The 15,813-nt window shown below is 36.7% G+C and overlaps 1 protein-coding gene across 3 annotated transcripts in view; it reads left to right on the top strand.

Annotated features, from left to right (window-relative positions):
- The window catches only part of RBBP8 (RB binding protein 8, endonuclease), an 83,118-nt gene that overhangs the window by 46,925 nt on the left and 20,380 nt on the right, over nucleotides 1-15,813 (top strand). For all 3 annotated transcript variants that reach the window (XM_070361649.1, XM_070361648.1, XM_005898881.3), the window contains 5 exons: nucleotides 912-978; nucleotides 8,902-9,077; nucleotides 11,443-11,547; nucleotides 12,932-13,017; nucleotides 14,546-14,658. In XM_070361649.1, coding sequence (XP_070217750.1) covers nucleotides 912-978; nucleotides 8,902-9,077; nucleotides 11,443-11,547; nucleotides 12,932-13,017; nucleotides 14,546-14,658 — 547 coding nt within the window. The remainder of the gene's footprint in view (nucleotides 1-911; nucleotides 979-8,901; nucleotides 9,078-11,442; nucleotides 11,548-12,931; nucleotides 13,018-14,545; nucleotides 14,659-15,813) is intronic.

The following is a 15,813-nucleotide window of genomic DNA, read 5'->3' as shown; positions in this document are numbered from 1 at the left end:
CTTTCCTTTAGGTCACTGTCATAGCTTAAGGTTTTTGTAGAGTTTTTTCCCCGATCCTCCAAAGGAGGCAGTTTAGTAGCCCTCACATATTGTATATAGTCAACAAATTTTTATTTACTCAATGTAAGAAAATATGTTGAGATTTTTAAACCACTAAATTATTAACAGATTTTTGGAGTGTGATTAACTTTCTTTATTAGAGGTTAATTGTACTTATTTTGACTTGATCTCTTTGATATATTCCTCCAAGTAAAACACATGCTTAACCAGTGACATAATATCAAGGATTAATAAAAATTTTGTTCTGGCAGCCATAGAAATTATAGCTCCAAACTGAGTTTTTGCTTTATAAATAAGGATGGATAGGAAAATTTAGTCAAGGTAGAGTCAAACAAGGAGATGCTACTTCAGTGGTATATTAAGTTATTGATACCATAATTATTCATGCAACATACAGTATGACTAAGGAAGAAAATCTACTTAAGTGTGCTTCTGTTATAAAAAATTATACTGATATTCACTGTTATATTTTATGATTAGATTTATTTTGAGATAAATGACTCACTAAAATGGTATTTTAAATTAGTAGGACTGAGTAACCGGGTGGAATGCTTTCTTGTCCTCAGTATGAATAATTAAACTCTACTGCCCAGGACATGAGGTCCTCTTTCTTTTTTGCCCATAAGCATTACATAAAATTATCAGTTAATCATTTATGTGCAACTGGCACAGTGTGAGGTGTAGTAATCACTACCTAGTAACAAATTAGTTTTGAATAGTAGCATTAACCCTAACATACGACATAGAATTTGAAATCCTAATTTCTCCATGACTGTTGAAATTATTGAAAGAGCCTGACATGCATCCTAATATAGCTATAATTTATGCTTTCTTTTCACATTATATTTAAGTGAATGAAAAGAACACTCTACAGGAAGAAAATAAAAAGCTTTCTGAACAGCTGCAGCAGAAAATTGAGTAAGTATTTCTTCTTAACTGTGGCAGAAAATTGAGTATTTTCCCCTACCTTCTCTTTCTTCATTTTACTTAGCTATGCAAACTGTAAAGGTATAGTAAGAATCAAAGATTTCTTTTTTAAAAATTATAAAGTATTCTGCAGTTGAAAATACAAGGAAAATCACTGTATTTTTGTTTCAGAAGTATATATGAAGACTTTGTATGCATCTCTTATCTTATACTCTTAGAAGAGTATAAAATATATACTTTAAAGAGTATATACTATAAAGAGTATAAAGTATGAGTATACTCACAAGAGTATACATGTGAATGTATAAATTATCAAAACATTTTAATTTAAAGCATTTTCATTTTTATAACTATTATAAATAAATTATTCAAATAAATTATTTGAAATACTTCTATTTTAAATAAATACTTGAGTTTTGTTACCACCTTTCCAGCTCTGTCCTAGAAACTTAGTAAAAGTAATATGAATGATTATTTCCTCTTACATGTTTCTCAGGCCTGGAGAACTTCCTCCTTTCCCTCTCCCCCTCTCCCCCAGTTTTTGTTAATAAAAATAATAACTTTTATCCTGTATACCAGTTACTCTTCTTTGTATTCTGTGTTTATTATTTCTAATCCTCACTGTGATTCTTCAAGGTAGTTTTATTGTCTCTACTTTATGGACAAGGAATCCACATCTTACAGAAGTCAAATAACTTGCCATGGCCTCACAACTAGTAGATAACGAGACATCACTCAGAACCCCATCTTCTGACTTAGAAGACTCTGTTCTCTCCATTATTTGACAGTGTCTCAAAAAAAGAATCTGTTTTTCTGGGTCTAGTCTGATACAGAGCAAGAGATATGGCCAGTTCTTAGTTCCCATTTATGTCAAGTTTATGTAATATCTTTTTAAGAGTTACAATTCAGGATAGTCTTAATGGTTTCCAAGGTTTTTAAAGACTGTTGAATTTAAGTGGACATCTACAAAAACTTTGCTAAACTATGTAGACATAACATGATTTTGCCTTAGTTATTGTCTTACGTATAAACACATCTCACAAGTGGAATTAGCATCTTTAATCATATCAGTGCTTTTTTTAAGTAGTTGGTGTCCAAAAAGATTTTGATATTTTTGCCATGTTAGCAGTCCACTGAATATTGGTAGCCAAGGAGAATTTTGAGGGGGGATAACAAATGAGGAAAGAAGGATTTGGGGCCAGACTGAGGTTATTAAACAAGTGTGTATGAAGATCAGCACTTACTGATTTTACTTGTGCTGAATATTGAAATGAGGCTAGAACACAAATTCACAATCATTTCTATATGATTCCAAAGCCTCAAATGGTTTTTTTGAAATGTTACAACATACCCTCACCTCAACTGACAAGATACTTTTTATTATTGTTGTTCAGTTGCTAAGACACATCTGACTCCTTGTGACCCATGAAATGTAGCCCACCAGGCTTCTCTATCCTTGGGATTTAGCAGGGAAGAATACTGGAGTGGGTTGCGATTTCCTTCTCCAGGGGATCTTCCTGACCCAGGGATCAAACCCACATCTCCTGCATTGGCAGGCAGATGCTTTACCACTGAGCCACCAGGGAAAGCCCAGTTTTTATTACAGTCTTCCTTGTTTGTCCCACTTCCTGTGAGCATTCCTGTGCTTTACTGTGATTGTATCAGTGTGCTTGACTGCAGGGTGATACCTCAGGCTCCACTGAAAGTGTTTTGTAACAAACTATATATTCTCTGTATTACCCTTCATTTAAAAAAAAAACTTGAGTTCTGAATTGCATCTGGTTCAAAGATTTCAGATGAGTGGTGGTTGACCTACATTAATTTATGTTCTGTGATGTAAAGGTCACCCCAATCATATCAATGAGTTTAGGGCATGTATCTTTTATTTAGTACATGCCTCCCTCAGGACCGTATAGGGGATAATCTGTTGTGTCTTTCAGTTCTCTCCTGAAATTTAAGACAGTTATTCACATAAGCCAGCTTATTCTCCTCAAACATATTCTCTTTTGCTTTCAATTGGAAAAAAAGCAAGTATTATCTTGTCTGAAGTTTCTCTGAACTTTAGAAAAAGTATTATTTTATTTATGTTTTTTCTTGCTAAATGCAGTAATTCTGATTCACCTAATCTGGGTTAGATATTACAGATACCTTTTAAGGTAGGACAGTTGTTCAGTGACAGTATAGTGAATTATTCAGAAAGAGGTTTGCTGTTAGGAAATTTAAAATATATATTCAACTGTACCAGTCACAGAAAGAAAATAATTAAGTTTTGAGGACATGACTCACTTTGTTTTGGGAAATGAATGTCCTGGGTGAGTGAAAGTCAAAGGAGTCTTTTTTTTTTTAAACCCTCACCCTTGGCATTGAAAGTGCAGAGTCCTGATCACTGGGCCAGGGAAATTCCCTCAGTGTTCTCTTTTAAACTGAATCCCTTGTATAACTTAAAGTGCCATTATTTAAATACCTTTTATATAGGTTCGCTGTCTCCCAAGTGTATTTAATTTTAGTGAGATGATACTGTTAGTAAGTTCTAAGTCTGGGTAGAGATCACTTTACGGAGTGATACTTGCTGATTCTGATTTTAACTTCTGGGACCATCTGGAACAAGTTTACCCCTCCTTCTACTTGATGGCCCTTTGTGTGCTTTAAAGATAGGTATGGGGCCTTTCTGAGTCTTCATCATAAGTAGGTAAATATGCAGAGTAAATATTTTCTGTTCATTAACTATTCCTCATGAGACATTACTTGAAGACTCTTCAAATTATTTCTCTTTTAATGTTTCAGTTTGTCAATATTTTAATTAAGTCAATCCTCTAGGTATAGTCTGACCAGTAGAGTAGTACTGCCCACTCCATTTTTCTGTATCTTTTTACTTACATTGTATGTGCTGCATGCTCAGTTGTTCAGTCATGTCCAACTCTTTGCAATCCCATGGACTGTAGCCTACCAGGCTCCTCTGCCCATGGGATTCTCCAGACAAGAATACTGGAGTGGGTTGCTATTTCCTCCAGGGGATCTCCCTGATGTGGAGCTCAAACGCACATCTCCTACATTTCCTGCATTGAAAGGCAGATGCTTCACCACTGACCCACCTGGGAAGCCCTAATATTAATGTGGTCAAGATAGGTATATTTTGACCTTACTGGGTTTACTGCTAACTAGAACCTTCAAGTCAAAGTCTTCCCCTATCCTCTACTTAGACTTTTTGTGGTGGTATAAAAGTACAGGACTTTAGAGTCATGACTTTGTAGTAGTTGTTTGTGAAAACCTTACATCAAAGGAGTCTTCATTGTAAAATAAGTGCAGTATTGATTAAATACTATTTTCTGGGCATTGCATTACGTTTTTACATATATCATTTCTTTCAACTTTTCCAGAAAAATGAAGTAGGAAAGTACAGTACTGTATCTGCTTTAATAGATGAGGTAACTGAGACTCAGAAAGGTTAACTTACCCAACATGACTAGTAAGTGTGGCTCAGATGGTAAAGAATTCTCCTACAGTGCAGGAGACCTGTGTTCAATCCCTAATTAACCAAAAGGTGTGGCATAAACTTTTAACTTTTCTCAGAAAATCAGAATGAGATGAAATGCTTTAAAGAAGAAATTTAATGACGATACGGAAAGCTGCATTTTTCCCTTTTTCTTTTATGACAAAGGACAAAGGAGGACAAAGCCAGCACTTGTTTACCTAGTTTAGACACCTCTAGTTAGAGCTGGGTTTTTTGGAGGGGGGGTTCCCTTTTGTGATCCCAGCTACTTCTAGATTGACTGCCAGGAAATCAGTTTCTTCTCGTGACTCATTCATGTTTCAGGTTGAATTTTTATGACTAATAGACAGGTAGCCTGTGACGTGATTAGTTAAAGCAAGGTCAGATAGATTTCACACTCCATTAATTTGTAAGACTTTCTCATATGACTTTAGCTTGCTTTGTTTTTTCCAGAATAAAATGGTAATTGTAGGTAGATATTAGCTATAAAGATTTTCCTTGGAATGGAGCATAGGATTATAGACCACAATAATACTGATATTATCTAGAAAATTAAGATATAAATCTGTTAGGAAAAATTAATCTCAATTAAAAAGACTTGGTCATAGTTTATAAAAATCTCATTCTTTGGAAATACATAGTCATACAAATTGATAGGACTATATTAGAAAAGACTGGTTTTGTCATGTAAAACTTAAATGTCTGACAGACTGATAAAAATTATTGGCAAATACGGTCAAAATGGTTTGACATGGGAAAGTCAGTTGAGTTAAAATGAATTTATTTTACTCAATACCCACAATTCAGTCATAACCCAATCTTTGTGTACCTTCAGTCTTGAATTGAATTGGGCAAGAACGTATGCCTGGATCAGCATGAATTTATTTTTCTAGTGGAATCAGGAATCTTGCATATTCATTCATTCAACAAATACTTATTGAGCATGTACCAGGTACCCATTGTTGCACAGACTCGTGATGTATCAGTGAGCCAAAAAGAGCCTTAGCCTTTTGGAGCTCACAATTCTGGCCAATGAGCAGTAGACAAATCAATTATGTACTAAGTTAGAAAGCAGTAAGTGCTATGGTTAAAGTAACAGTGGAATAATAATAAGGAATGGGAGTACTAAGGTGTGGGAAGGGGCTTGCAGTTTTAAATAGCATGTTTAAGGCAGGCAATGATGAGAAGGTAAAACTCCAGCAAACACTTGGAAAAGATGAGATAATTAGCCTTGTGATATCTGGGTGTGAGCATTCCAAGCAGATGGGACAGCTGGAGCAAAGAACATAAAGTAGGAATGTGCCTGGTGTGGAGCCTTGGGGAAGCGAGGGTGGCTGGAGTAGAATATAATTTGAAAGGGATCAGATAGGTAATAAGGGGAGGGAGATAAATCAATCATTGTAAAGACTTTGGCTTGTGTTTTCAGTTAAGTGGGAAGATGTGGCAGGTTTTAATCAGAAGAGTGACATAGTATGACTTGTTTTAATGGAACTATTTGAGTCCTACTTGTAGTCAGTCATTAGTCCCATGGTCTATACCAAGGATAACAGTATTGTCTTTGGGAGTTTGGCTGCCAGGGTTTAGATCTTGTTTCTGTTACTTACTTTTATTTTAGTAAGTCACTTAATCTCTATATCTTCATTTTTCCTTTTGTAAAGTGAGAGTAATACCTTATGCTTAAACTGATACATGTAGCACTTTGAAGAGTGCCTGCCATTGCAAGCCTGCAACTAACATCGGTGCTATCAGTGTTGGTATTACTGCAGTTCAGTTCAGTCACTCAGTCGTGTCCGGCTCTTTGCGACCCCATGGACTGCAGCACGCCAGGCCTCCCTGTCCATCATCAAATCCCGGAGCTTATTCAAACTTACGTCCATTGAGTCGGTGATGCCATCCCACCATCTTATCCTCTGTCATCCTGTTCTCCCGCCTTCAGTCTTTCCAGGCATCAGAGTCTTTTCAAGTGAGTCACTTCTTCTCATCAGATGGCCAAAATATTGGAGTTGGAGCTTTCAGTGAATATTCAGTACTGTTTCCCTTTAGGATGGACTGGTTGGATCTCCTTTCAGTCCAAGGGACTCTGAAGAGTCTTCTCCAACACCACAGTTCAAAAGCATCAGTTCTTTGGTGCTCAGCTTGTTTTGTAGTCCAATTCTCACATCCATACATGACTGGAAAAATCACAGCTTTAACTAGATGGACCTTTGTTGGCAAAGTAATGTCTCTGCTCTTTAATATGCTGTCTAGGTTGGTCATAACTTTTCTTCCAAGGAGCAAATGTCTTTTAATTTCATGGCTGCAGTCATCATCTGCAGTGATTTTGGAGTCCAAAAAAATAAAGTCTGTCACTATTTCCATTGTTTCCCCATCTATTTCCCATGAAGTGATGGGACCGGATGCCATGATCTTAGTTTTTTGAATGTTGAGTTGCCAACTTTTTCACTCTCCTCTTTCACTTTCGTCAAGAGGCTCTTTAGTTCTCCTTTGCTTTCTGCCATAGTGTGGTGTCATCTGTATATCTGAGGTTATTGATATTTCTCCTGGCAGTATTGATTCCAGCTTGTGCTTCATCCAGCCCAGCATTTCTCATGATGTACTCTGCATATTCATTAAATAAGCAGAGTGACAGTATACAGCCTTGTATTATTTAAGACGCTTAATCTGTCATTTGCCAATCTTATTGATGTATGCAGGTCAGGAAGCAACAGTTAGAACTGGACATGGAACAACAACTGGTTCCAAATAGGAAAAGGAGTACGTCAAGGCTGTATGTTGTCACCCTGCTTATTTAACTTATATGCAGAGTACATCATGAGAAACACTGGGCTGGAAGAAGCACAAGCTAGAATCAAGATTGCCAGGAGAAAAATCAATAACCTCAGGTATGCAGATGACACCACCCTTATGGCAGAAAGTGAAGAAGACCTAAAGAGCCTCTTGATGAAAGTGAAAGAAGAGAATGAAAAAGTTGGCTTAAAGTTCAACATTCAGAAAACTAAGATTATGGCATCTGGTCCTATCACTTCATGAGAAATAGATGGGGAAACAGTGGCTGACTTTGTTTTTTTGAGCTCCAAAATCACTGCAGATGGTGACTGCAGCTATGAAATTAAAAAGCGTTTACTCCTTAGAAAGAAAGTTAATGACCTAGACAACCTAGACAGCATATTAAAAAGCAGAGACATTACTTTGCCAACAAAGGTCCATCTAGTCAAAGCTATGGTTTTTCTAGTAGTCATGTACGGATGTGAGAGTTGGACTATAAAGAAAGCTTGAGTGCCAAAGAATTAATGCTTTTCAACTGTGGTGTTGGAGAAGACTCTTGAGAGTGCCTTGGACTGCAAGGAGATCCAACCAGTCCATCCTAAAGGAGATTAGTCCTAAGTGTTCATTGGAAGGACTGATGTTGAAGCTGAAAGTCCGATACTTTGGCCACCTGATGTGAAGAGCTGACTCATTCGAAAAGACCCTGATGCTGGGAAAGATTGAGAGCAGGCAGAGAAGGGGAGGACAGAGGATGAGATGATTGGGTGGCATCACCGACTCAATGGATGTGAGTTAGGGTAGACTCCGGGAGTTAGTGATGGACAGGGAGGCCTGGCGTGCTGCAGTCCATGGGGTCGCAAAGAGTCGGAGATGACTGAGCGACTAAACTGAACTGAAATGAAAACTTACTGATTCTCTTGTCAGTGTTTAACACTGGTCCCTTCCTTTCCATACCTATCTTCAGAATTCTAGCTCAAACCTGCAGATGCTCCTGCCTAGACTATTACAGCCACTGCCCCCTTTCTTTCTGTCCCAGCCAATCTTGCACAGTCCTGCTGCTAGACTGTCACATTACTGCCATCTCTAAAACCTTAATTCCTTTCCTCTTGCTTTCTAAATGATGTGCATACTTAACTCGAGGCTCTCCTTCATGTAGTTCCAGCATGTCCCTCTCTAACACAAGTACACGGTACTACTGCCTGCCTTTCTCAAACTTGCAGGATCCTCTATGGATTTTCTCTGCCGTTTAAAATTCTTTTAATTTTCGCCTGAAGTACCACCAACTACACTTTCTACTTCACCTCTCACAATAATATTTTCCACCTGGTATTCTAGTCATTTGAGTATATCTCTGATCCTTGTATTTAGGAATGTTAGATGCAAGGAATTATTTCTCTTCCAACTTCATACCTGTGTTTGGCTGCTGTTGTTTATTCACTCAGTCTTCATGTCCTACTCTTTTGCAGTCCCATGGACTGCAGCCCACCAGGCTCCTCTGTCCGTGGGAGTTTCCAGGCAAGGATACTGGAGTGGGGTGCCATTTCCTCCTTCAGAGGATCTTCCTGAGAGTGTTCTGCTATAGCTCATACTATGTGGTAGATGTTTTAATAAATATTTATTGAACTGATTTTCTTTTAATTATCCTTATTTTCCACTAGGAATGATCAACCACATAAAGCAACTGATCTTGAATCTGAGGAAGATGTTATTCCAGATTCACCAATAACAACCTTTTCATTTTCTGGCACTAATCGGCTACGAAGAAAGGAGAACCTCCGCGTCCGATATATAGAGCAAACACATGCTAAACTGGAGCACTCTGGCTGCGCACATGGTGAGGATTAGAGTTGTAGCTTAGTTACCCAGTTCTGTTTTAAAAAAAAAAAAAAAAGTTTTCATCTATTGTTAGGAAGATAGTCACTGTTCAGGGTAACGTACATTACAACCATAACCTTAACTTCCGTCAGTGAAGTGACTGGGCAGGTATCTTCTGCCTGTGTTATGTATAGACATGATTTGCTCATCTGAATATATAAACACTCAGCATTTTACAAATGTAGGGAATAGTTTTTTCCTTTTTGTTTAAAAAATATCCCTATGTGTATATCTGAGTGGGATACAATGAAAGAGGAAGGTAGGCTAACATTGAGTTCCACCTCCTGTATGGTGGTTATTATGCTGAGTGATTTGAATACATTATTACTGTATTTTAACTCTCACAACAGGATTGTGGGGTAGCTTCTAGCATCTTCGTTTTATAGATGAGGAAAGATTTGTTCCTAAAAGGACTTAAATAGACTGTCAAGTGGATGCGTCAAAATTCAAATATAGATCTTCCTGCCTCTAAATTTTTGTACTTTGGAAGTATTATCCATAGCTACTCCCATCAAAGCTTTAACTACCTATTTTTAATTTTTCTAATGTGTAGTACTTGGTGGTAAATCAGGAAATGGTTTTATAATGTTTCTAGTTTGTGGCTTATCAGTGGCATATTTCTTAATTCTAGGCGCCATTTCTGGTAAATGCTTTGAAACTACATTTTCATGTAGTCCTGAAATTTATCCTGTGGTGTGTCACAGTGCTCATTCCTTTTAATATTTATTCTAATATTATTTCTAATTATTTCTAATATTTATTCTAATTTAATATTTATTTAATATTTAAGTAAATCAGTAATTAGAACTTCCATCTTTAACCTAAACTCTTTGTAACAAGGAAAGCATTTGAGGAGAAGGAGTATATCTAGTCTTAGAGATATTTTTATAATGCAGATAAATTGTTGACAGTAGCTCTGCCTTTAAAAGAAAATAGTAGTCTTAATTTTTGATATTGGAAAATTGACACAGTTTTTCCCCATTTTATATGAGCTTGCATCACCATCTAGTGGAAAACAAAAGCATTGTTAAAAATCTTACACATAATTAGGAGCTAAAGTAAAATGTAACATCTTGGATCTAGAATGAACATTTGTGGGCCTTTTAGTCTGGTATCATATAGGACATGAATAACCACAGATAAGCATCAGCATAGTTTAGATCATGTTTAAATCTATCTGAAAGAATATCCAGAAAAACAAATCACAGCAATTTTCTTTTTCAGGAAAGTCATCTTGTACAAATGCTCTTGGTTTCTCTCTTTGTTATATGAGAATAACTTGTAACTGTTTAAAACCATGTCAGTTTTAATCTTGTTCTGATCATTTTTACTTGGACTATGAAATTTTGGTTTTAAAATATCACTTTTGAGCCATGCAAATTATTTTAAAACTAATTTAATGACTAGTTACTCCTTTTCTTTGTCTAATACCCATGCTTGTTTATTTTAAAACGTGTGTTTGTGTGTTAACCACTCAGTCATGTCCGACTCTTTATGGCTCCATGGACTATAGCCCACCAGGCTCCTCTGGCCATGGAATTCTCTGGGCAAGAATATTGGAGTAGGTTGCCATTTAGTGCTTTTTAAGGATAAGTTCTAGTTATAATTAGTAAAAATCTATTCCCCTTTACTTTGTCCTTCTTTTGGTTTTCTTTGAATTAAATCCTTAAATAGTGGAATGATTTCTGATAAAGCATGTTTCAGATTTCCTTCCAGATGTATAGAACAGTCTTATGGACTCTGTGGGAGAGGGAGAGGGTGGGAAGATTTGGGAGAATGACATTGAAACATGTGAAACGTCATGTATGAAACGAGATGCCAGTCCAGGTTCAATGCACGATGCTGGATGCTTGGGGCTGGTGCACTGGGACGACCCAGAGGGATGGTGTGGGGAGGGAGGAGGGAGGAGGGTTCAGGAGGGGGAACACATGTATACTAATTAAATAATTTTCTATTAAAGAAAAAAAAAAAAAGATTTCCTTTCAGAAAATGAAAACTCTGAAATAAAGACGAAAAGCGATATGATGCAGTATTCATTGCAAATGAACCCACTGATTTCCACAAGGAAAGGTCACCTTAAAATATTACAACACTAGAAGGCTTAGGTCAGAAGAAGTTTGTCTGTTCCAGTCCTCTTCTCCCCCACTGTCTTAACTTCCAACTTTTTTTCTTAGTGAAACTAAAGGAATAACCTCTTTATTAGACTGTTAAAGTTATGTCAATAAAATAAACTTCCAGTGCGTTTAAAGATAGATTTGTATTGGCATGTTAATTTTATCATGATTGTTTGTTTATTTATAATCTCTCCTGTTTTTTTCCCTTAGAATTGAGAACAGTACCAAAGTCTTCAGCTCATCCACAACATAAACCTAAGGAAAGTGAAATTCTAGTGGCTGACACTTGTGATCAGAGTCAAGCTCCAGTGGCTAGTAAGCAAGATACTAAGATTATAAATTGGTGGGCAAGAGTGGCCAACCATGTAAATTTAGACAATATTTTAAAATATTTTCCATATAATTTTGTTTGTATTACTTGTTTAGTAGTCTTTTTCACATTGGAAAGTAATGTATCCTGTTATTAGTTCATATTAATATCCGTGGGCTTCCCTGGTGGCTTAGATGGTAAAGAATCTGCTGGCAGTGCAGGAGACCCAGATTCGATCCCTGGGTCAGGAAGATCTCCTGGAGAAGGGAATGGCTACCCACTCCAGTATTCTTGCCTGGAAAATTCAATGGACTGAGAAGCCTTATCCATTTTAATACAAATTGTTAGTAATTTTAAGTAAATAAGGCTTTACTATGGTTTACTCATTCATTCAACAAGTATTTGAGTGCCTACTGTATACCGGGCACTAAACAAAATGTTTAACCTCATAGAGCTTACAATCTCGTTGGGGGAGAATGAAAGTAAATATATGTTAGAGGAAACAGGACTCTAAAGAAAAATAAAGCAGGGTAAGAAGAGATTTTAGAAAGTTTCACCTTAAAAAAAGTAACATTTGAGCAGAGACTGAGGGAAGAAGGTGAGTCATGTGGATTTCAGGGCAAAGGGCATCCCAGGTAGAGACATCAGTGAGCACAGAGGCCTTGATGTGAGGTGCTCTTTGGTTTGTTTGAAGAACATTAAGGAGCTCTTTGTGGGCAGGGCAGAGTGAGTGAACGGGAGATTGTTTTGGGCAACTCAAGAGGAAAGAGACTGGTAGCTGGAGGTTTGCAGGATGGAGCTGAGGGTTGCAGGATGGAGCTGAGGGTTGGTTAGAAATCAGGAGTTTGTTTTTGAAAATATATTGTTTCAGATACTGAGTAGACATTCAGGTAAATATTTTGATGGGTAGGTGAATGTGAATATAGATGAGTCTAGGATAGAGGTTGTTAGCATGTAGGGGAGATCTGAAGCCATGAGACTGGGTGAGATTGCCAAGCAAGTGAATGATGATGGGAGAAGTAGTTCCAATACTTAGACACAAGGCTCTCCATCATGGAAAGGAGTGGTTCTCAACTGTATTGTATTGTCACTCCCAGTCTAAAAGCCGTTTTAGACTTTTTTTCCCCCTCCAATTACTTCCTCCATGGAATTTTAATATAGCACAAGAAATCCATTTAATTATATATTTTTAATGATAATTTTTTCAGTGGCAATAAGCCTGCAACATACTGCAATTTATAGTATTTCTGGCTTTATAAAACAAAATTTTTAAAATTGTTCAATGCCATTTTGTAAAGTGGTCCTTTGAGCTTTTTATTTGCTTTTTTGTACGTTTTCATATGGCTAGTTTCTACAATTGTATAATTGTGTTTTTTCCCTTAAACTTAGAACCACATGGAAAAAGCAGTTATACTCCTGATAATTTAGCTACAGTAGTTGCTGAAACACTTGGACTTTGTGTTCAAGAAGAATCTGTAAGTAATTGTTTAGTTTGGTAATACATATGAATTAATGTCCTTTGAAGTCAGTTTTTAGAGAATTAAGCAAGAGAAAAAATTTTTTATCCAAAGATTATTAGATAAATAGAACAAAATTGATGTCACTAGAAAAGGCCCATTTATATTATTCAATCCAGGCAGTTGCAGAAAACTCTACAAGTCTTTAGAATTCTTGGGATATAGGTTATGGGTTGAGTCAGAATTTATAGGGAACTCTGCTCAGTGTTATATGGCAACCTGGATGGGAGGGGAGTTTGGGGGAGAATGGATACATGTGTATATATATGGCTAAGTCCCTTTGCTGTCCACCTGAAACTATCATAACATTGTTAATTGTCTATACTCCAATAAAAAGTTAAATAATGAAAAAAAACTTAGCTTAGAGGATTTAGCTAAACCTCTTCCCTGTCCTCTGTCCTCCCTACCCTGTTCCAACTTAAAGAGGAGATTTAAACCTTTAGATTGAGTTCAGAATTTATTGGGTCTTTTTGACATCCTTTAAACTGGGCTTTGATTTGGAAAACAGACTAAATTCTTATGTCTACTACAAATGTTTTAATTCATCTTTGTCCTTACAAATGCCAGTCCAGTTAGACCACATCCTTAGGGATTGAGTCAGAAATTAACCCCATGATTTTCTTTTCATTATTTAGTGCTTCCTTATATCAGATACATTCACTATTTTTCTTAACCAATCTCTAAAAAATGGAAGCCTTGAATTCATCAATCTTAGGAAGCTTCATTTTGATACAGCTTTGAAACCTATCCCTTTGCTTTAGTCAGTAAATGTATATAGGCTCTTAATAAAGTTTTCTTGCTGTTGAATTTCCAAAATTGAATTGACTTTTGACTACATTTGAATTTTTTTTTGTGGGGGCGGGGTGGGATGGGGTTCTTTCTAGTTTTAAAATTGACTTCAAGTGATGGTGGTTAGTTTTTACCTTTTGAACTCTAAACATGTTTTAACTTTTTAAAATCCCCTCCTACCAGTAAACTTGGCATGTCAGTAGTTTAGATACCAAATCTGTTGAGGGAACTGATCTCTAAAGATTTGCTGCTCAGTGTGATCCACAGGCCAACAGCATCTTCATCCCTGGAAATTTGTGAGAGAGAGAAAATCTTAAACCCAGCACAGACCTACTGAAAGAGAACTTATGTTTTCATAGGACCCTCAGTTGATCTGTGTGTATGCAAAAGTTTGGGAAGCACTGCTCTTTAAATATCCTTTTAAATTTGTCTCCTATAAGTATAAATAATCATCTCTGTTCCCTTCCTTTCATCTAACTAATCTGGTTTTTTAGAATTAGCAATTATCAGTCTGCTTTCTGTCCTTAAGAATTTACATATTCTGGATAACTTACTTAAACGGAATTATATGTGTCTTTTGGGTCTGGCGTCTTTCACTTAGGCTATTTTCCAGTTCATCTGCATCACAATATGTATCAGTATTTCATTCCTTTTTAAGAATAATCGTCCATTGTATTTATGTACTTTATTACTGAAGGAATCTCGAGGCCCTCAGAGCCCTCTTGGTGATGAGCTCTACCATTGTCTGGAAGGAGATCACAAAAAACAAGCTTTTGAGGAATGTAGAAGAAATAGTGAAGATAATTTAAGGTAATTTGGGGCACTTTGGTAAAAACTTATAAACTGTTAATGAAATTCCATTGCAGCGAGTTCCACAGATTTAAACTATTTCTCTCCCTCAGCTTGTTATTCTGGTTGTATTTTTATTTAAAAAAAATATTTCCTCCAGTTTATGACCTGTTGAGGGCTTTTTGCGTTACTATAGAGATCGGGATGTTACTATTAGGTTCTTTCTGTACTTCTGTCAAGCAGTGCTTCAGAGGTCCCAGCCTCATCTCTTTTTAGGATCCAGTCATCCCTCCTGGATTTGTATTTTCTAAAACTGAATGTTGTATGAAATCCATCATTAGCTCTGATGAGCATTCAAGATTGGGATACACTGTTGCTTTTACTGATTTTAGAACATCCATTAACTAACAATACTATATTTATGTAGCATTTTGCTTCTTTTTTAAATACATACATCACATTTAATTGTCATTATACTAAGTCATTAAAGTAGGTTTTATTACCCCCATATTTTACAGTCAACATAAATGCAGCCGCACAGAAGTTAAATGTCTTTAAGGCCACACAACTATTAAGTGGGCTTCCCGGGTGGTGCTAGTGGTAAAGAACCTGCCTGCTATTGCAGGAGATGTAAGAGATGCGGGTTCAATCCCTAGGTTGGGAAGATTTTCCCTGGAGAAGGGCATGGCAACCCACTCCAGTATTCAGTATTCTTGTCTGGAGAATCCCATGGACAGAGGAACCTGGTGGGCTACAGTCCGTAGGGTCACAAAGAGCCAGACATGACTGAAGCGACTTAGCCTGCACGCACAACTATTAAGTAAGAAAGTTGGGGCTCTTAGCCATTCCACTTCTTCAGACTTAACCCTAATGATCTTTCTACTACCCCAGATGTCTCCTCTGCTACAGGCAGGCTGGGTCATGAGTTATGTTCTGTAGTATAAGAATTTTGTTTCTTGGAGTTAACTCTTGATAAGATTTCATAACAACAAAAGAATTTGAGATTTGTTCAAATATTTTCTTATATAGTGAATTTATTTAAGTTACTTAGGAAAAATATTTATGGATAGGAATATCATGGTTACTGAGATAGGTTTGCTGTATCATTTCCCTCTGCTTTCTGTCAGCCAAATAAAGAGAAGCCAGCAACTGTATTGTATCTTAAATTTTGGTCAA

Source organism: Bos mutus, chromosome 24 (assembly GCF_027580195.1).
Source record: "Bos mutus isolate GX-2022 chromosome 24, NWIPB_WYAK_1.1, whole genome shotgun sequence".
NCBI classification, from domain to species: Eukaryota; Metazoa; Chordata; class Mammalia; order Artiodactyla; family Bovidae; genus Bos; species Bos mutus.
This window is presented reverse-complemented; position numbering and strand designations above follow the sequence as displayed.